This window comes from Fusarium odoratissimum, assembly GCF_000260195.1.
Source record: "Fusarium odoratissimum NRRL 54006 unplaced genomic scaffold supercont1.8, whole genome shotgun sequence".
Classification (NCBI taxonomy): Eukaryota; Fungi; Ascomycota; class Sordariomycetes; order Hypocreales; family Nectriaceae; genus Fusarium; species Fusarium odoratissimum.
Window position 1 is genome coordinate 1,192,161 of NW_022158694.1, and position 20,075 is coordinate 1,212,235.

Below are 20,075 nucleotides of genomic sequence, written 5' to 3' on the forward strand. Positions count from 1 at the left end.
AAATCATCAAAAGTCCGCTAATGCCGCAACAGACCCCCCCGGCTCTTATTCTCCAGCTAACAATTAAAGCACCACCACATTGAATCCTCCACAATCCTGTCCAAATCCATCCGATCCAGTCCATAATAGAGTACGTACACTTCATTGCAGAACATCTCGCAGCAAAGGACCCCGAAGCAAGCACCAGATATCCACTGCCACTCACTCGCTCGCTCGCTCACTCAATGCCCTGCCCACATTTTACGTCGTCGTGTGTCTTCTGTAACACGCCGTCCACTCGGGCCGGTGCCCATAGCCGGTCCTGGGAGCTTTGGTTTTCTACAGTCTTGATGGAGAGTATCCAAATCAGTTCAAACCACAACATACGGTACTGGATTCGCCCCAGTACGGTACCTGCTGGCTCTAGCTCAGGCTCTGGCACTGGCTCTAGCTCTTAAGTTTCTAGGTTCTGGGCCTTCATCCCACACCCACGACGCCGCTTTTCCTTACCTGCATCTCCCCTCAAGCCCCTCCCCTAGCCTGCTGTACCCATCTCCATCGCCATCCCATCCCATTCCCCTCCCCTGGTCTCCTGTCCTGTCCCGCCCCTGTTAGTTGAGCCCTGGCTTGTCTTGTCTTGTCTGGTCTTGTCGCCCTGTTGTGATCCAAATAACGCCAGCCCGAAACTCTCCACCATTTGCTCGTCACTAGTCTCTAGTGTGGTGAGGAGGGACTGACGGTCAGGCAAAGCATCCCAGGCAGGCTCATAGCACAGGCCAACGCAAGCCAGGCCAGGCCATACGCAGACAGATCAAGGCACTCACTCACTCTTCCAAGACAAGTCCCATAGGCCAAGCTTTCCCCGATACATATTATAACATCACACCCATGTTTTGATGCCGCCCTTGGCCCTGCCCTGCAAAAGCAAAGACGAAATAACTAACAAGACAGGACCAAGACCAAGACCAAAGAGAGACAAAGTCAAAACTCAAAGCCACACGCAGTGGCTCTAAACACCCGACTCTACGGTTCACTTTAACTCCCACTACCTTGCTCTAAGCTTTCCAAGACACACCATCGTCTACATACATAGTACAGTACCCCGACACGCCCCTAGCCAGCCCAGTTCCAGCCAGTCCAGCCAGCCAACTCGATTTAATACTGGACGTCTTTTAGCTGGTCTAGCTCTCGTACATACCATACAATATCTCTTGTCTGTCTGTTGTTGCGGTTTTCGCCTCCTTACGTTACGCTTTTTCTCTTTGCACGACAAATAGTTTATATCTCTTCCTACTTACTCTACCCACGTCGCACACCTCCATTATCTTGTCGCCCCGACTTGGATCTTGACCTTATTTACCGCCCAACGTTAGCCCATCGTTGCTTGCTTTTGTCGCCCACCGTCACGACATTGTCCCCACGAGCATCCCTCCACCCCGCGATTCTCCTCCCCATCGCGCGCAAACTCCCAAACTCCGAACATCTACCTATTTACCATTTACTCGATCTGTTGCGACGATCTCCCGACTCTCGTTTATCTGAATTTGCGAACCGATTTTCATGTTGACCGCCGTCATCGTCAATACTCGACGTTCTTAGAGGTACAAACCTCGGAACTGTACTGTACTGCTTATAATGTCAAACGACGACCCTACTGTTCGCCGAATTCTACCACAACAATCCCAAATGAATTCCTTTTCCTTTGCGCCGCAGCAATACACGCAGCGCGAGACCCAAAAGAGTGCGTGGGAGCATACAGCATATTCGTGTGCTATTTTGACATGGTAACTAACATACGTGTAGACTATGTGTTCGTTGACGAGCACAACCGCCATAAGCGGTTGAAAGGTATAATTACCCATGCAGGTACAAAGTTAATAATTGCATGCTAAGACTACAGCAGTTATGAGGGCTTGCGAAGGTTGCAGAAGACGGAAGATCAAATGTGACGCTGCGACTACAAACACATGGCCATGCTCGGCCTGCATAAGGCTCAAGCTTCACTGCGTACGGCCAAATGGTTTCGATGGAGCCAACGACTCGACGACTTATGACACAACACCCATGAACCCTTCAGATCAATATCAGCAAATGCCAATGCAACATCAAGTAATGAACCCAGGCACAAAGATCTCGCCAGCTGCTATGTACGGTGCTCCTCAGCCAGGTTACCCTGACCCGAGCGCCCAGTATCAGCATGTTCAGTACGATACCTCTCAGCAACCTGGTGGTATGCCTTATGGTGCTGTTGCGCCTTCCGGTTCGATGATGGAACAGCATTATGCAGGCCAGAATGTGTTTCCCACTCCTCCAATGCACCAGCCACCACCGCCTCCTGCAGCTCAGCAGCAACCTTCCCCAGAGGCTTACTCACCTGGAGAATATCAACATCATGACCTTGCAGATCTCTTGGGAACGCTGAAGGTCAATGAAACTGGTACAGGTAGGGGTTCATAATACACATGCTCGCCCATACAGTTACTGATGTCTATATAGCTCCATATCTCAGGAACAAGGCATCGTTCAGACGTGAAGAGGAGCCAGCTATCGAAGACGATGAGGAGTTCCCGGCCAATTTACCTAGGCCTGCACCTGGCCATAAGATTCGCATACCGCCTGAGTTAATGCCCGATGACGAGACAGCACTCAATTATTTCGACCTTTATTTCACACACGTTCACCCTTACGTTCCTGTGTTATGCAAGACGGTCTTCTACCAACAATGGAACACGGACCGAAACTCTATTTCTCCTTTGATTCTGGAAGCGATCTTTGCTATGGGTGGCCGTTTGGCTGAGGAACCGGGTGAGGGCCAACAATGGCTTGCCCTCGCTTCTCGTAAGTGCTGTTAATTTGTACAAGAGAATTGTGAGGATACTTACACAATTTAGGACACGCCGATTCTTTCATGGACATTCCACGTTTGAGCACTCTTCAAGCCCTGCTTATGATTCTTAAGGCTCGCGAAGCTGCACCCAAGCGAGGTTACTATTATCGTTCTTGGATGACTGTTGTACAGTGTGTTCAGATGGGCAAGGACCTGGGCTTGGATGAGCATCACGAGGACCACCAAGCAGGTATTTCTTGCGAGTTTACCCCGGTTGAGTGCCAACTTCGAAAGCGATTATGGCAGCTGGTCTTTGTCTGCGAGGTCATGGTTGGAGCTCCTCAAGGTAAGTGACAATTGCATGGATACTGTTGTGTTGATGGCTAACATGAACAAGGGCGACACGACCACGCTGTGAAACTTAACACAGTTGATTTCACCGCTGCGAGACCAGTTCCAGGCTGCGAAGAATCCGAATACCACATCTCGCGCAATTTCAGCTACTTTTCTCAGGTTGTGCGAACTGTTGCTACCATGAGCAAAGTTTACACAAGACTACGAAGACGAAAAGATTGGGGTGTTGACCCTGAATTCCAGCAGTTGGGACAAAGCTTCAACACTTGGCTGACCGAACTGCCTCCGGATCTGGCCATTTCCTTCCCACCCGATGGATCACCTCCTTGGATTCCCTCGCACTTTATTGGAAACATGCACGGATACTACTATCTGGCCATGATTCTGTTCCATCGACCTATTCTGTCATTCCTTGACCCTAATTCTCCGGACGGACAATGGAAACGCCATATGATGATTTGCTACAGCTCTGCCAAGGCATTGTGCCGTCTTCAGGAGGCAACTCTCAACTCTTTTGGACTTACGGGACTCCAGTGTATGCAGCGAGGCTTCAGTTTCTCTCTTTATGCAGGTCTCTCTTGCATCGTCATTCATCTGGTAGGTTTCCGAAGAGGATAGCCGTCGACACAAACTGACTCATTTTCAATAGGTTGCAATTGTTTCACCAGACCCCGAGTTAAACACTGATGCTCGCGAATACTTTACGAGGCACATGAGGGTGTTGGAGAAGGTGATGGAAGCATGGCCGATGCCAGAGTTAGAGAAGCAGATCAATGCACTACGAGATGCTTTCTCAGCAGATGTTCGAAAGCCATTCGTCCTGAAACCCAGCTTTCCCTACGGCAGCCCTCATCCTTCCACCCACTCCAGCCCTCCTCGCGGTAACGACTCATTCCGACCAGTAATCCACCGGACAGGGTCCATTGATCAACATTTGGATACACACGGTGCTCAACAAGTCAGTTATACCAACCACCCCATTACACCTCCTATTTCCGCGGGCCCTTTGGACAGCAAAAGTGACTCCCCAGCTGTACAGTCGCTCGTCATGATGTCGCAAGGATCGCAAGCTCCTGGAATGCCCCAGAGCATGTCGATGACGGACCAACCCGCATGGAATCCATCGCGACTATTTGAGTAAGTTGAAGCCTTTTGTACTGTCATCTAGCAGCTTGCTAACTAGTTCTTAGACAATGGAACACCACATTTGGTACGCCTGCCTCTCACACACAATCCAGCTCCACCCCGCCTCACACGAGCCCTCTTAACGCGTCGTCCTCAGGTGCCACGGAAGTTCCCACTATCCAGGATATCCAGGCAGTTCAGGCTTCAATGCCTGCTGGATCGCATCAAATCTCGCCATCTCAGTACTCGTCTGCACCGGTGCCAAACTTTGTCACCCCTGCAATGTGGCAAGAGTCGGTTGCAAGCGTTTACGAGGGTGGGTTGAAGCGAGCATGGGGCCAGTGATGAATATACACTGATGAAAGGATGCTATTGCTGATTGAGCTATCACCTCTCAAGGATGAATACTCCTGAAGCTGGTTCCTACTAGGCGAAAGGCGATCTGTCAACGAGCTCTGTGCTGGACTTGGTTACAGCAACAGAGCTCCTCTTGACGAATCTGCTAAGGACATGGCCCTATCAAGTTGTCAGACTTGTTGCAGTCCTTGATTACATGTTCCGTCATAGACAGAACTTGAATGCAGCCAGAAGAAGGAAGGGCTTGTATTATTGTATAGAAACCGGTTGATCACGATGGTTTGACAGGATTGACAAGAACATATAACGAGCCATGATGGAGGCGTTAAGAATTATTTAGGCCCACAAGCAACAAATGGAAAGGGCCCGTACCTACTATGAGGTGCGTTTGTTTCGGTTGGACAGGCAGGATCCATGTACCAATATTTGTCTACGTGATTGACGACCTGGAAGGCTTCTGGCGGAGCATTGGGAACAAAGGAAAAACAGAAAGGAGTCATGGCTTCTGGATTGGTTTGATTTGATATGCAACGTATAAATATCAAGGTTGCGTGTACTGGGCGCATTGTTTGAGAGCTTGATTGATCTATCCTCATCTAATGGTGATATGTGTGCTATTGAAGTGACGAACATGTAGGGGTGTGTAATTGACTGGGGTCATGATACGAAGTCTTGAGTTGATGAACCAGGTACTTGCCATTGGACGCCGATCAGAGCACGGGTCAACTTCATGTATATTGGTCTTCCACATGGAGATTATCCCGTTGCTCCGAAGCAATGGTTCCCGCGTTACCTGTTCATCAATTCATTGGGCCATGCTGTCCGTTTCTTTACGAGACTAGGCTTGTAATACTAACAACGAGCGAACCGAAGAGCATTCCCGTTTCTCCGATATATCGTGCATACATGGTAGTACAGAACCGGACAAACGGTTCAAATCGAGACATTTCCCTTATAAGGTGACGCAGCCTTCAACGCCCTATTATCAATGCGCTCCTTGATGACATCCCAGATCCAACCATCGACCTTATCCGTCTTCTTCTGATACCGGACCCTCGTCTGCGGCCTCTTGTCCTGCACGTAGAACTTGCCGACGGCACGGAACATATACCACTTGCGCTTCGCGTTCTCTTCCTTGGTGTCACGGACGTAATTGATGAGGCCGAGACGGCGTCGCACAGGGCTCAGATCACCGGCGTGCATGCTGCTGTAGCGAGGCTTGGAGATGGCGCTCATGGTTGTTAGGGTGAGCGGCGTTGTGGGAGGGAGGTTCTTGATGAAGCGCTCTAGGATGGGGCGTGATGTTCGGGCGTAGGGGGGGAGGTGGATGTGGATGTGGGTTACGAAGGGGGAGGTTATGTAGGTGACGAATATGACGGGGATGATGCCGCATAGGACGACTTGGTGTTGTTAGTTGGTGGTTTGCTGTGAGGGTGAGTGAGATAGGACATACCGCCTGCGGTGAGTAGCTTGGGCTTTTCAGCTTTGATGTAGCTTGGTGCTACGACACAGCAGAAGAATGCGCCGAGGAAGAGCGTCGTGATTTTAAGCATGGCCATGAATGTGATGCGGCCTGTTCCAGCATGATATATGATGAGTTTCTCAGGGAGTTCTAAACAGCATCAGCCACCATTCTCTCGATCACTCTCAATCAGACCTACCAAATTCCTTGCCATCTTTAGAAGCAGCTCTAGCTTGTCGTTTAAGCTCATCTTCTATCTTGATGGGCTTCTTGGCTGTAGGTTTGGCGTAGCATCTCACTTGAGCTTGTAAAGACTTTTGTAGTGAGCGACGAAAGTTTCGGGGAAGGGCTGAGGATTGGAGAGGTGTTGTTTGGCGGGCGAGAGAGGTTAATTGAGTTGGCCGTAGCCTTGGTATTACCATTCTCAATTGATGCATTGTGATTGTTGTGTGAATCGTAGTCGTTATGAGAGGCTCATGAGAACGATGTCAAAAACTGATGCCAGTGGGGAGACGCGCTGAGGCTGGGATGATTTTCACAGGGCTTCTGGCCACTTTGTCACCGTAAAAATGACACATTCGGAAGATTTGGTGACAGCTTCAATTGTCTATACCATGATTCATTTATTCCATTCAGAGTTTATGGCTCTTATGTCTATTCTCTGATTCAAGTCAAACGACATTCTTCTGTAGCCACTCAATCCACTGCTCCTTTGTCCATCCAGAGCTAACATCCTGCACAACACCATCAAACACTGCAGTAGGAGTGACATGCACGCCAACCAAACGATTCATCTTGGTGATAACCTTGACATCATTGGTGACCTTGTTACCCGCATTCAGCGCCCCATCCTCGCCAGGCTTGTCAGAGATCACAAGTAGTTCAAACACCTTATCCGCATCAACGCCAACCTTGGCCGCAACCTTTGCCAAACGACGATACGTATCATTTCTCTTCTCGTTCACAACGTTCACATCAAAGTAGTCCTGCTGCTCATCGAACAACACAGCGCTAAACTCCCAGAACTTCTCAGGCGCAAGACGAAGAACAGCTAGAGCAGCTTCGTGCATGAGCGTGGAAGAAGGATGCCATGGCTGGATCTGCTGGCGGAAGATAAAGGTGAGGCTGGATGCCCAGGCTGGGTTGGCCTTGATGGCGGGGATCACGTCGTTTTGCAGCGTGCGGAAGATCTTGGCGGAGAAGGGACAGCAGTAGTCGAGGTAGAACTCGAGAGTGTGAGTTGTGTGAGCGACGGCTGAGTCGGAGGCGGGAGGGTGGGCGAACTGGAGCTTCTGCCCGGCGAATTTCGGAGGAAGGGCCATGTCTAAGTATCTGAGATGCTGATTTAGGTGAGTTGGGAGACGAGATGCTGTGTTTTTGAGATTATCACAGAGTATAAATGAGGTTGTATTCATGTGAAGAAGGATGATGCAATTACGCAGCATCATCACATCACGTCTTATGTAATCGCAGCTCCATTTCGTATATGATCCTAGACAAGACCCATATCGTAAACCTTCTTACCTTGATGTCTTGATCATTATTTTCGTCGTCTTTTCGACTTGAATCACGGTTATCAAGCTTGAGGTATGCTTGTTCTACAGTGCTAAATGATTCACAGCCCAAGCACAATAGCCAAGACTCTTGTCGATCATAGCGGACCAGTAATATATGGGTGGGAACAAACACAAGACCAGACGCATCATCGATGTAACAATTGGCAGTCTCATCGTCACTTGGGCCTCATTTCTATTCCGGAAGTTTACCGCATGTGAGTGCGGTCAAGCTGCGGGGAGTTAGTTATCTTGGACAAGTGACGAGACATGCTTGCTCGTGATAACTCAAAGCTATTGGACCCTTCGGCTCTCACCTCGATTCACCGAATTGACATGCAAGTTATACGGCATAGACATGGCGTGCCAAGACGGGGAGGGCTGAAATTCTCTGCCGGCGTTTGGCTTGGTTCGATGAAGCGTGTTCGGTCGTATTCCTGTGGGGTAAGAGAAAATCTAGACTTTTCTACGTTCTCACGGGCTTCAGTGTTGAGATTGTACCGTGATCAAGTGATCAATAGTTTGTGGATATTCTTCTATTCATGGATCATAACGTAGCGTAGGTAGGTAGGTAGGTAGGTAGGTAACTACGGAGGTCTCCCGAGCTCTTGAGCCGCCCGTTCGCATGCTTCTTCCGGCCGATGACCGGGACCCAACGGAGGAGAGAGATTGCGGGGACGAGGTACAAGGAAATGCTCGTGGTTTTCCGTATTGACCCGTGTATCTCGAGTCACGAGCCAATCAAGAAACACTGAGTCAATGTCTTCGGCTGTTGGTCACGCGGGCGAAGCCGGGGATATTGACTTCCCCAAGACTAAGACAAGAAAAAGTCTTTACCTGATCTGGATCCCAATGTTCATGGATGCCACCTCCCCCAGTTTCTGAAGCAGGTGAGTGGAGTTAGCGGCTGTGTTCTGCTTATCCAGGTGCCATTTACTTTAACCCTTTTGTCTGCCGACCGATTTAAAGTAGTACACTACGCGATAACTCTATTCTCTTATATCTCCGTCATCGCATCAATTCCAATTTTTGAACCTCTTCCAAATTGTAACGTGTTCACTGCAATTATCGAAACTCATCAACATTGGACTACTCCGTTTGACTGTAATCGGCCGAGACTTTGTATTCGTGGCCTTTCGCCCGTGACGACAAACAAACTTTACTTTTCAAACGGGCTCCCTATCAAACGATCCTCTTCAACAAAGTTGGGGCTGAACTCATCATCCCAAAAGTTCCCAAAAAAAATGATTTGCCTTTCCAAAGCAGACGAATCTTTCTACCAGCGCTTGACTTGGAATCAAGCTCCTTCTCCTCTGGCAGCCATGAATACCACGCGTCAGGATCTCAATGGCATCTCCAACCTCCGCGAGCATGTTGATGCTGGGCAGGATGACGGAAGTGGAGGCACGAGTGGAAGTCTATTGAATTCACACGATGAAAGTAATCAAGCGGGGAGTCATCCTACGGAGCCCTTCCTGGGCTCTGAAAAGGATGCGGGACGACTGTCCCGTATCTCGGGTATGTCAAAAATCTCATGATTATTCCTTGTCATAATCCACATATCAGTTTCATTCCAATACTAACTTACCCAGGACTGTCCTCGTATCTCAAGACGGTAGATGGTGGTGATGACCAAATCCGTCTTCATCGAGGCACCCTCTCGTCATGTGCCTCGCACATCTGGAGCTGGACCGTCTGGGTCCTCTCTGTTCTTGTTGTCTCGACGATCATCTCATCCTGGAACTCCCCTGCCTCTGCGCCTGCTGCCATGACTTCAACCCCCAAGGCCCATGAGTCGATTCCTGTTCAGGTCTCGCCTCTCCGCAAGCGAAGCACCTGCGAAACTGGAGGTGTCAACAAGGCTGAATACAACACTCCTCTCCATGTTGGAGCCTTGTTCATCATCCTGTGCGTTTCGACGCTTGCTTGCGCTTTCCCTATCATGGCTACCAAGTTCCCAGGTCTGAGGATTCCGACTCGTTTCTTCTTTGCTGTACGCCATTTCGGCACTGGTGTGCTGATTGCTACGGCTTTTGTCCATTTGCTCCCCACTGCTTTCATCTCTCTCGGGGACCCTTGCCTGAGCAGCTTCTGGAACCAGGACTACCCTGCCATGCCTGGTGCTATTGCTCTTGCTGCCATTTTCCTTGTCACTGTTATTGAGATGGTCTTTCACCCATCTCGCCATGTTTCACCTGCTGAGATCACGTCTGGAACCGACAACGATGCCAAGAATGGCAACTCTAACAGTGGTGGGTGCATGGGAGGCACAGGCATGCTCCCCATCCGGGATATGGGACCTCTTCGTGGACGATCCTCCAGCATTGGCCAGGGACTTTCTGTCTTGAACAGCAAAGATGAACGATTGGAGAATCTGGATGAAGAAGCTTGCGAAGATGACGACAACGCCCAATCTGGAAGAAAGAACCTCGAGGAGACGAGCCTCGAGGCTGTACAGATGCCAAGCTTGACCCCAGAGCAGCAGCAACGTAAGGAGCTTCTCCAGTGCGTCTTGCTCGAGCTTGGTATTCTCTTCCATAGTGTCTTTATCGGCATGGCGCTCAGCGTTTCGATTGGCAACGAATTCATTATTCTACTCATTGCCATTATCTTTCACCGTAAGTTGACATACCATGTTGGCGGCTTTGAACTTGGACTGACACGATTGTAGAAACCTTTGAAGGATTGGCTCTAGGCTCTCGAATCGCTTCCGTCAAGTGGCCTCAAGGCAAGATGCAGCCTTGGTTCATGGCCCTTGCCTATGGATGCACGTAAGTATTGAAGCTACCATTCGTACTGTATCGTCCACTAACATTAGCATCAGTACTCCTCTGGGGCAAGCTATCGGCCTTGCTACCCACACACTCTACAGCCCCAACTCCGAAACTGGCCTCATTGTTGTTGGTGTCATGAATGCCATTTCAGCTGGGCTTCTCACCTTTGCCTCGCTGATTGAGCTTCTTTCTCAAGACTTCCTCAGTGACGAGAGCTGGCGATTCCTCCGCGGTCGTAAGCGTATCTACGCTTGCCTTTTGGTGTTCTTCGGGGCTTTCTTCATGAGTCTTGTGGGTGCTTGGGCCTAATCGGCTTACTGGTCTACTCAAACCTGACTTGCGTGCTTGATGCTTCAGGAATGCCATGTTAGGATACGATCATTTGTGATCATGGCCCTTGCCGGTTGTATGGCCGAATTCTTGGTAACATCATCGATCCTTTCTGCATACATCGGTTCAGGACCCTTCTTTTCTCTTCTTTTCTTGGCTGATAGTGATTGGTTTATTGTAAAGCCGGATACATTATCATCTCTGCCAAGGTTCGCTTCTGTTCCAATGACCGTGCTGCCCCTTTTACCCTACTAGAGTAATATCTAAGTAGGTTCGTGGAGTACAAACCACCCTCCTTATATGTATGCTACAAAAGAAAAAACAAACATCTTGGCTATATGCCATATTGTCTAGGCTGTCGGGATTGTCTTGGATTGAGCTTAAAATACACACACTCATTTGAACAAACCGCGATGATAATTATTCTCTCAAAATAACAACACGACGTGACTCAAAACTGCATCGTAAAATTCGTATTTGCGTGTTGACCAAGCTATCATGAGACAGTATTCTTATCAACAATACCCCGAGCAAACTCTCCAAAAGTGAGGTGCTGCTTGATATCCACCTCTTCACCCAAGTTAGGCTGAGTAAACACCGCCAACGTGTTACGAGCGATCTTTCCATCACTAACACTAGCTCTTACGCCCCTGACAAAGTGAGGTACAGCCTTGAAGCGACCAGCAGTAATACGCTCAAGAGCCTCACCAGTCTGAAAAGCGATGCAATCGCGAGGAATCTTGACCTGAACTGTCTCGCCTGTACGAGACTTGATGTACAGACCAGCTGAAGGATCAGGGGATGAGGGAAGCTCATCAAGGGGTGGAAGAGAAGCGCCATTCAAGTTTGTGACTTCCGGTACAGCAGGGCTTGTCTTGTGCTCGTCGATAAACATCGCTGATGTAAGACCAGTTAAGCATCCATGGTCCAAATGCGTAGCACACCAATCATCCTCATCACCGCCAGTGGCAGCAGGGTCATTTTCTTGAGGGTAATAATGCAGCAGACGGGCCTTGGTGGTGCTAGAAGTGCTGACAACGTGCTCTAGGTATCCAGCTGGATAACCTGGGATATCCTCTTGCGCAAAGCGATCGCAAGCGCGCGCAACAAGGACAGCCACGTCAATGATGAGGCGGCATAGCGAGGTGACAGAGGGCTTGAAGCCTGGAAGGACATTCTCTGGTGGCCATACATTGGGGGCGAGATATTCGGGGAATGTGTCGATGGAGAATTCTTCAGTTGGTTTGGCGCATTCGAGAGATGGGTCGATGTAGAATGCGCAGTTGGCGTAGTATGAGCCCTTGAAGGTATCGACTTGACCATTTTTGAGAGTTTCTTTTCCGAGGGACCAGCCAGTTAGATATTTAGCTCTGGCGTTTTCAAGCTTCTCTTGACCTGTGTTAGTGAGGGTTGTTTACTAGTATCATGACAACTTACCAAGTTCTTCCTTGGGGAGGTTGCCGAGGTATGAGGCGTAGGAGAGGGCTTGGTGTCTGAGTTCGGGGAATTCTTTGGGAACGTCTTTTACGACGAGAATTCCGAGAGAATCAGGACCAAAGGCTTCTTTGAGGGTTTCAAAAGGAACGTTGCCTATGAATTGTTAGACTGTGCTGTTTTATAGGGCGAGAGAGATTCATCATGACAGCGGCGCTATCATGAATCCAAGAGGTACGTACCATCCTTGAGGTCCTGAAGAGACACAGAGACAGCTTGAGCTTGGGCAACCATTTTGAATGAGACACAACAATCAATGACTCAACTTATACGACAGATAAAAAAAAATAAATGGAGTCAGAGAATTATTCTCATCTTTTATTTCTTTTTCTCTTACAGAGGTTACCGTGAGTTGCGGGGGAGGATCGATTACATAACCAATCACCTTCCCGAACAGCTCAGTTCCCGTAGTGGAGCTCGCCGTATCCCGGCGTTGACCGCCGGCCCTAGACAACCTCAAACCTGCCTGTAACCACATCATCAAGCTAAACCTCGAATATCCGATCATGGTTAAGCCATTGACATTCAAAGGCGACAAGAAAGTCAAGAAGCGCAAGCGAACAGACCCCGAGAAATCCCAACGCGATGGCGTAGACGACGAAGCTGGGCAGTTGCAAAAGACGGGCGAAGATGCAGAGAATGACGACAGTTGGGTTTCTGCTGAGGCAGCGACTGATGTTGTTGGGCCGATCATGATTGTTTTACCGACGGATGAACCGTCGGCGCTGGCGTGTGATACGACTGGGAAGGTGTTCACGATTCCGATTGAGAATATCGTTGATGGGAATCCTACGACGGCGGAACCGCATGATGTGCGACAAGTCTGGGTCGCGAATCGCGTTGCTGGAACAGAGAACTTTCGCTTCAAAGGCCATCACGGAAGGTAAGTTAACACCCTCATCTACAATTACACCCCGTAGCTAATGCGCAGCCCAGATACCTCTCCTGCGACAAAATCGGTCTCCTCTCAGCCACCTCCGAAGCCGTATCCCCCCTCGAATCCTTCAACGTGATCCCCACCGGCGACACCCCCGGAACCTTCCAACTACAAACCCTGCGCGACACATTCCTCACCATAAAAGCACCCAGCAAAGCCTCCTCTAAAGCCGTAGACGTGCGCGGCGACGCAGACACCATCTCGTTCGACACAACGTTTCGGATAAGAATGCAGGCGCGGTTCAAGCCCAAGTTGCGCGCGTCAAAGGAGGAAAAGGCGTTGGCGAAGATTAGTCGGAGGGAGTTGGAGGAGGCGGCGGGGAGGAGACTGGATGAGGATGAGGTTAGGAAGTTGAAGAGGGCGAGGAGGGAGGGCGATTATCATGAGGCGTTGTTGGAGATTAAGGTGAAGAGTAAGCATGATAAGTTTAGTTGAGGGTACAAAGGTCATGGAAGAAAGACAATGGGGATATCCGTGGTTCAAAATCAGAGACTGCTGTGAGTATTGATGCCTACGGTGTCTGGTGCTTTCGGCTAACGCCTTGTCTTAGCAAAGGCCACCAACAGCTGGCTCAACATTCATGAATTCAAAAGTTAGGCGGACTTGGATGGCTGGGTCGACGGAGACTACTGCTCGTACCTAAAAACAGATAAAGTGTGCTTTGGTCGAAGCTTATGCAGCCAAACACTTACATCGAATAATACATAATGAAATTGCATCTTCAACAAAAGACACCGTCCCTTCATGATTCGGGGGGCAATTCTGAACGAACTGAAATGAGCGTATTACCTCTCAGTAACATGTCCTCAATTGAGATATGCCAAAACATACACTCTGCCGTATCTAATTTGATCGCTATATTGTTTGTCTATTTTATTTTCATCAATTCTATCAATTGGGTCTCCAAGCCTTGACATTTCCGTCCTCACCGGCAGTATACACAACATGAGCCTCGTCAAAGAAGCAGAAAGACCTCACAATCTCCTCCCCATGAGCACCAGGCAAGCCAACACTGTTCTCCCGATCCAGCGCCCATCCCTCACCATTGGGATTCTTAGCAAGAAAGACAAGCTCAAATCCTTGTTTACTACATAACGTCAGCATCAGTTTCACAAAAGGGGAGCGTAGTCTTACTCTTGAGCTCCAGCACCGAGAATAGCTCCGCTACCATCCATCTTGGGCGTAATATCAGCGACGTACTGACATCCCAGAACAGATCTCATATCGCCAAAGTCCTGTACAGCATCACCATTTGCGCGCTCCTCGCTAACATCATAAAGTGCACAGCGCTCATCATGGGAGAGAGCAGCAACCTCTGTCGCTGAGAGCCATGCAGCGCGGTGAATAGAAGCGTCTACGTTGCAGGTCTGCACTGTGAGATCGTCTTCATCTGCAACGCGGGTGTCGTAAACGTTGACGAGACCGTCTGTTGAGCCGGAGAGGAGAAGAGCTGGGTTGGAGGGGTTGAAGGATAGGTCTGTTACGTCGTCGCTGTGGACTTCTTGGTAGTGTGCTTTGGATGATGGTGTTGAGCGGACGTCCCTGGGATTGTTAGAGGGGAGCTTTGAGTGGCAACGAGGGAGTCTACCAGAGATGGATTGATGCTGTGTGGTTTTGGAGTTCTGTTCCTACGGCGATAGTCTGTGTATCAAGACTACAAGCCATAGATAGAATAGGAGCTTGGCTAGCTACACTCACAATCAGCAACTCTCCTACTCATGACTTCATTCGAATCTACAACTTGCCTTGAAACTGCACAACATTCGCACCCTGTCTCAAATCCCACACACCAACAGTTCCATTCTCACCAGCGGTACACACAATCGAAGCATTGCTATCAAACACCCGCAATGTGGTCAAGTTGCCATGCTGGGTGGGCAGACGACGCTGAGGACCTGCTGAGAGACGAGCTGGGTCGAGAACAGAGAGGAACTGGTCTGATGAAATAGAAGCGAGACCAACAGATGTCCTGTGTATGTCGAGGACGTATACGTCTCTGCCGAGGGAGAGGCCGTCGGCGCAGTTGAGTGAGTACATGATGGCTATGATGAGTGTTAGTGAGATTGAGGATGGGATGTGAAGAATTTGATGAGTTCTTGGTATCGTCAAGTGTAACAGCCCGGAGATTGAAACCAGGAAATTGGAATATGTTTGTAAACTCACCTTGAATAGTTAAATTATATCACTATTATTCTTAAGTAGGTATTTGTCCAACTCTGATGATATTGAGACCCAAATGTTGAAGATTGAAGTCTTCAAAGTCCCACTTTTCGTTGTGAATCGCGGCCTCGATAACTGAATATTGCCCAACTTTGGGTTCAGATGCCCAGAGCTACAGACTCGCAAGAAATGAATTACATGTCATCGGTACTGACAGATTCTTTATATTCTACGTCTAGAAGTTTCATGTTATCGTTAGTCACTCAAAGTACATTTGCTGTACTATGTGTTTAATAGTCACGCCTAAACGAGGACAACCCATAATGCTAGCATCTCTGATCTTACATATATTTTACAATTATTATCTATCGCTCATATTTGGTACAGAGCTCCGTCTATCGTCAAGAATACGAAAAAACCAATCGCAACAGCAATTGCCAATTCCAAGGAGAAGAGTTCTTGTTTCACCTCCTCCCCTATAACGCCAAATTCATCTATTTCCTCTCCGTTGTTTTGGGGGTATTTCCTTTTTCCATCCTATTCATCTTTGTTCATTTTTCATCACGAACGATCGTTGGAGCTGTGAAGACGTCGCTCGTTAACTCCGCGGAACGCTCGCTTGCCTACCTCGTAGCTGCTGATCATGATAGCGCATGCTGGAGCAACCTTGAGGGTTCGTGGGATCCATCCCTTCCATAGTCCTGAGGCTCCTTCGGTCTTGAAGATGTGCCAGAGGAGGCGTACCATACTGCGCTCCTCGGGGGCTGCTACTGCGCTGGCACTGCTTTGCTTGGCCTTTTTGGAGCTGTCTTGGTAGATTTGTGTTCGTGTCTTTCCGACGTCGAAAGGTGTTGTGACGAACGAGGCGAACGCCCCTGACAGAGCACCAGCTGTGAAGGCATCCACGAAGGTTTCGGTATGGTTCTCCTGCACCTGCGACCTCCTCCTTGCTTCAGACAGATCCTCCTCGAATGGTAATGAGTGGCCATGGCGTTGCTCACGATAATCTGTCAGTCTTGATCGTATCGACTCGTATCCCCACCAGTAGAGACCTGAGAAAGGGACATCTCGCCAAAGGGTCAATGTCAAGCCTCTCCATAATGCAGTATATCCATGCGATCCCACCATCTCCTTCACACTCTCGAAGGCTTCCACAAGGTGATTTGTTGTCGATGCTCCATGAGCGGCCTGCATTCGTGTCTTGACAAGTTCGATCGGGCTCACGGCGGTGGCTGCTAGGACACGCGCAGCTGATCCAGCAGTCAAAGGTGCCGATGTATCGGAAAAGTGCGAAAACGGACTCTTCGGGTTAAATCGCAAATAATCGTAACCAGTAAAGTAGATGATATTCGAAGGAACTGCCATGACGAGTGTGGGCGATAATCCTCGCCAGAGAGTTGTAACGCCCTCGTTGCGGGCAATCTTTCGCAGACCGTCAAAAGTAGAGCTGAAGGTTCGGCGTTGTACCTCTTCGACGGCACATTCGGCGGGTGCTGGAGGCGCGACGATGCCGTCTATCCTAGGCGCAGCGAGACAGAATTCGGCGTTGCCACCGGAGAAAAAGACTTCGCGACAGCAGGATGTGATACCGAGTTCGGCGGTTTGGGCGGGGGAGAGCGAGGTGGTAGTAATTGCGAGTTTAGAGAAATCGACGGTCGATCGAGGAGCCTTTTGCGACTGGAGTCGCACGCGGACGACATCGAGGGGTGTAACTGTGCAACAGTAATTAGCATAAACCTGATACAGGATGAAAAGAGAGACATACCAAGCAATGACGTTAATAAACTGCCCGACATGGCCGACACCATCTTTTGCGTCGCTGTGATATCAACAACTCCATTATTGCTACTCCCAGCTCCCGCCGCCGGTATTGATTTACTTCCACTGAGGATATCCCTCCCGTGGTTGGGGCCCGTTGGCTCGGCATCCATCATATGGCGTAGCGAAAACTCGTCATCGGCTTGGAGGGGGTTCTGGTGGTGATTGTGGTGGTCATAGCCACTGGGGCGATTTGTGCCGGCAGTGGCCATTTTTGGGGTAATTCGAGGATATACTATTCTCCTCAGTTCATGGTCGAGCAATTGGTGAGGGAACCGGATCAAAGTCTGATGAAAAAGAAGAGTACTGGAATCTCAGGGAGAAAGAAGGAGAAGAAGGTATGTGTTGGTTGTCGAGATAAGGAAAGGCAAGCTGAGGTGTCGATGACGATGACTCGATGGTAGCGGTTTTTGGTGGAGAGGTTTCGCAGGAGTGGCGATCTAACGGTAGAGAAAAAAGCACCCTGTTGTCCCTGAACAAAACAATCGATGATACGTTATGTTTGCGACGCTGAGGTTTATTTTTTTTTTAGAGTTCCGTTCTGGAATTTGAATGCCGAAAGCTGATTGATAAGGTGTCTTTGCTGTGGAATAAAAAAGAAAAAGACAGACTCTCTGGATGAAACTCCCGAGGCCGGCCGGAGTAGGAGAAAACGATTCGGTCTGTCGGTCGGTCGGCTAGTATCGCACTCGATCAAATTGCGCTTTAGTAGTGCGACCCAGAAAGAGGAGAAGTCAATTACCGATGCCCTCTCAGTATTTCATAGATGTTCTGTATAGTTTGCTCTTTATTTTACTTATCGCATTCACTTCTTACCAAGCAAATAAACAAAAAATTATGGCGATATCGCCCCCCAATGTTTTGCTAAGCCCGGGGTCGGAGCATCGGGGATTGGTACACAAAAAAGGGATTGCGCCCTGTGAGGTACGTACCGTGAGTATGCGGTCATTTTAGCTGTCACCTGCTTCCCTAGGCTTTCTGAGAGCCGCAGATTTCCGTAGCATGATGTCACGGAGAGTTTTGATTGGTTCCATGCATATCTCTTGGACAAAAGGGTTGTTAGAGCTTCAGCGAGCTCTGTGAGTGGCGCAGGGACCAAGACGTTGTGAAGAGCAAAATAATAAATAAATAAATCGAATCTCAGGCCCCTTGATACGAGAAATATGATGATGCTATTTGTTTGAAACCATAATCTGTTATAATGGTATCTTCTAAAGACAAGCAGAAGATCTTGTGAGAGTGTAACGTTAAGTACGCCTGGCTGCTGATCGTTTCGATAAGATTATCAATCTCTCATTATCAATCACCATCCCAAGCATTATCTACTCCTTTCCAACAAACTCGAGCACTGCCTTCACAAACCCTTCAGGATTCTCCTCTGCAATCCAGTGTCCACTCTCAGGCACCGAAGCAACACTAAAAGTGCCCTTTTCATGAACTTCCCCCATCATCTGCTCGGCCATCTCACTGAACTGATTCATCCCGCCATTAAGCCCCAACGCCCTCACTTTACATTTTCCATTCTTGGCAACCCACTCGCGATTTTCTTCTGAATCTGTCCCAAACTCTCTATAGATATTAAAACCACAGCGGAGAGCACCGGGGCGACTAAACATTTTGACATAGTAGTTCAAGTCCTCTTGGGTAATTGCTGATGAGTTGTACGAGTATTTGTCGTAGAAGTGGCCGAGGTAGATCTCCTCCCTGCCTGAGACGAGAGCTTCGGGGAGATCGAGAACTTGGTGGAACCAGAAGTGGAAATGCTGAACACCGTGTATTTTCCATGTGTCCTCGTGGGCTTGAGTTCCTGGGAGGGGACATTCCCCCCAGATGACAGATGCTGTACGGTCGGAGTATCGTGAGGCAAAGGTATATGCTATCATACCGCCAATATCATGCCCGGCAATGTGGACTGAATCTTTGATAGAGAGATGGTCAAGAAGCTGCAAGATATCAGACGCCATGGCGGTCTTGGTGAAGCCTGTCTGAGTTCTGTGCGAGTATCCAGCTCCACGGTAATCTGGGGTGATCACCCGATATCTAAGAACTGTGAGTATCTAGGAATTCTTTCGACCCATATTGCTTACCCAGCTGAGGAGATAGGACCGATGACTTTTCGAAACTGATACGAAGTCTGAGGGAAACCATGAATCAAGACCACAACGCCTTTCTCATTCCCATCAGGCTTGGTATCAGTATAAGCGATGCTCACACCATTGTCGAGAGAGGCAGTATAGAAGGCACGGTCCATCCTGATAGGCTTTATAGTAAGGTTTTAAATAAAGGTGTTTTTATGTTTCTTTCAGTCGTGAGCTTTCTCTTTCGCGCGCCCACTTCGAGATCTTATACCGTCTGTGAGACGACGTTGGCATGACGCTCGATGACGCTGAAGACTTGAGATTACCAAGCGATCGTTTAGAGATTCACGATCAAGTCCATTAAGCAAAGATAATGACACCAATAAATAGTTGGTATTCGGTCAAAAGTGGTTTCGAGACGTCTTGGTAGACAGGCTTTGAAGTTGAAGATAATTTTAACATTATACCACTACGGGGTGATAGGTACGCAGAGAACTCTACTCACCTCCACCACATTGTGTTGTTCAGTCAACGTTCAGGAATAAGAATATATGACAATATCTTAATTCTACTAAAGCCCAATTCAGATACTAATTCTATCCAAGAGCAAAGACGTGGGCGCAAACAGTAACACCATCAGTTATAGGGTATGTAAATAAGCATCAAGAAATCTAGTTGCATGATGTTCAATGCCACTGCCACCACAACGGGTCCGATATGCTCTGCATAGATGCTTGGGATGATTCGAATGAGTGAATGGCCTGGTAATTTTACTAAATTCACTTTCAAACCGCACCCAATATCGTTCTGTGTTGATCAACGTTTGG

General features: G+C 48.8%; 9 protein-coding genes across 19 annotated transcripts; 3 read left to right on the plus strand and 6 right to left on the minus strand.

Moving 5' to 3' along the window:
• Nucleotides 1-344: 344 nt before the first annotated feature.
• Nucleotides 345-6,062, plus strand: FOIG_06211 (uncharacterized protein). Of its 8 annotated transcripts, XM_031205231.1 has the most exons (10): nucleotides 345-1,720; nucleotides 1,783-1,827; nucleotides 1,883-2,422; nucleotides 2,476-2,817; nucleotides 2,871-3,152; nucleotides 3,204-3,757; nucleotides 3,810-4,118; nucleotides 4,200-4,297; nucleotides 4,351-4,370; nucleotides 4,443-6,062. In XM_031205231.1, exons 1-10 carry the CDS (start codon nucleotides 1,615-1,617, stop codon nucleotides 4,628-4,630), a joined length of 2,484 nt encoding a protein of 827 aa, XP_031065480.1. In that variant the 5' UTR covers nucleotides 345-1,614; the 3' UTR covers nucleotides 4,631-6,062. The 8 variants fall into 8 exon arrangements, with proteins under 8 accessions (XP_031065480.1, XP_031065478.1, XP_031065479.1 ...); XM_031205229.1 differs by having other exon boundaries at nucleotides 3,810-4,297; XM_031205230.1 differs by having other exon boundaries at nucleotides 4,351-6,062.
• On the minus strand, nucleotides 4,527-6,621 carry FOIG_06212 (uncharacterized protein). The gene is made up of 3 exons (XM_031205236.1): nucleotides 6,304-6,621; nucleotides 6,096-6,254; nucleotides 4,527-6,042 (listed from the first exon to the last, which is right to left on the minus strand). Exons 1-3 carry the CDS (start codon nucleotides 6,539-6,541, stop codon nucleotides 5,576-5,578), a joined length of 864 nt encoding a protein of 287 aa, XP_031065485.1. The 5' UTR covers nucleotides 6,542-6,621; the 3' UTR covers nucleotides 4,527-5,575.
• Nucleotides 6,622-6,682: 61 nt separating this feature from the next.
• Nucleotides 6,683-7,532, minus strand: FOIG_06213 (uncharacterized protein). Its single transcript, XM_031205237.1, has one exon. It carries the CDS (start codon nucleotides 7,517-7,519, stop codon nucleotides 6,776-6,778), a length of 744 nt encoding a protein of 247 aa, XP_031065486.1. The 5' UTR covers nucleotides 7,520-7,532; the 3' UTR covers nucleotides 6,683-6,775.
• Nucleotides 7,533-8,511: 979 nt separating this feature from the next.
• FOIG_06214 (uncharacterized protein) lies at nucleotides 8,512-12,616 on the plus strand. 2 transcript variants are annotated; one of them, XM_031205239.1, is made up of 5 exons: nucleotides 8,512-9,175; nucleotides 9,250-10,275; nucleotides 10,329-10,428; nucleotides 10,482-11,619; nucleotides 11,674-12,558. In XM_031205239.1, the coding sequence occupies exons 1-4, from the start codon at nucleotides 8,902-8,904 to the stop codon at nucleotides 10,738-10,740; spliced, it is 1,659 nt and encodes a 552-aa protein (XP_031065488.1). In that variant the 5' UTR covers nucleotides 8,512-8,901; the 3' UTR covers nucleotides 10,741-11,619; nucleotides 11,674-12,558. The 2 variants fall into 2 exon arrangements, with proteins under 2 accessions (XP_031065488.1, XP_031065487.1); XM_031205238.1 differs by having other exon boundaries at nucleotides 10,482-12,616.
• Nucleotides 11,107-12,582, minus strand: FOIG_06215 (uncharacterized protein). The gene is made up of 3 exons (XM_031205240.1): nucleotides 12,438-12,582; nucleotides 12,199-12,351; nucleotides 11,107-12,150 (listed from the first exon to the last, which is right to left on the minus strand). Exons 1-3 carry the CDS (start codon nucleotides 12,487-12,489, stop codon nucleotides 11,258-11,260), a joined length of 1,098 nt encoding a protein of 365 aa, XP_031065489.1. The 5' UTR covers nucleotides 12,490-12,582; the 3' UTR covers nucleotides 11,107-11,257.
• Nucleotides 12,617-12,664: 48 nt separating the features above from the next.
• On the plus strand, nucleotides 12,665-14,032 carry FOIG_06216 (uncharacterized protein). 3 transcript variants are annotated; one of them, XM_031205242.1, is made up of 3 exons: nucleotides 12,665-13,138; nucleotides 13,192-13,689; nucleotides 13,743-14,032. In XM_031205242.1, exons 1-2 carry the CDS (start codon nucleotides 12,762-12,764, stop codon nucleotides 13,625-13,627), a joined length of 813 nt encoding a protein of 270 aa, XP_031065491.1. In that variant the 5' UTR covers nucleotides 12,665-12,761; the 3' UTR covers nucleotides 13,628-13,689; nucleotides 13,743-14,032. The 3 variants fall into 3 exon arrangements, with proteins under 3 accessions (XP_031065491.1, XP_031065490.1, XP_031065492.1); XM_031205243.1 differs by having other exon boundaries at nucleotides 12,690-13,138; nucleotides 13,748-13,960; XM_031205241.1 differs by having other exon boundaries at nucleotides 13,192-14,032.
• Nucleotides 13,941-15,437, minus strand: FOIG_06217 (uncharacterized protein). Its single transcript, XM_031205244.1, has 5 exons — nucleotides 15,356-15,437; nucleotides 14,938-15,234; nucleotides 14,781-14,880; nucleotides 14,327-14,734; nucleotides 13,941-14,279 (listed from the first exon to the last, which is right to left on the minus strand). The coding sequence occupies exons 2-5, from the start codon at nucleotides 15,227-15,229 to the stop codon at nucleotides 14,084-14,086; spliced, it is 996 nt and encodes a 331-aa protein (XP_031065493.1). The 5' UTR covers nucleotides 15,230-15,234; nucleotides 15,356-15,437; the 3' UTR covers nucleotides 13,941-14,083.
• A 203-nt stretch (nucleotides 15,438-15,640) lies between these two features.
• FOIG_06218 (uncharacterized protein) lies at nucleotides 15,641-18,082 on the minus strand. Its single transcript, XM_031205245.1, has 2 exons — nucleotides 17,118-18,082; nucleotides 15,641-17,064 (listed from the first exon to the last, which is right to left on the minus strand). Exons 1-2 carry the CDS (start codon nucleotides 17,380-17,382, stop codon nucleotides 15,914-15,916), a joined length of 1,416 nt encoding a protein of 471 aa, XP_031065494.1. The 5' UTR covers nucleotides 17,383-18,082; the 3' UTR covers nucleotides 15,641-15,913.
• A 231-nt stretch (nucleotides 18,083-18,313) lies between these two features.
• FOIG_06219 (uncharacterized protein) lies at nucleotides 18,314-19,538 on the minus strand. The gene is made up of 2 exons (XM_031205246.1): nucleotides 19,258-19,538; nucleotides 18,314-19,210 (listed from the first exon to the last, which is right to left on the minus strand). The coding sequence occupies exons 1-2, from the start codon at nucleotides 19,419-19,421 to the stop codon at nucleotides 18,493-18,495; spliced, it is 882 nt and encodes a 293-aa protein (XP_031065495.1). The 5' UTR covers nucleotides 19,422-19,538; the 3' UTR covers nucleotides 18,314-18,492.
• Nucleotides 19,539-20,075: the final 537 nt, after the last annotated feature.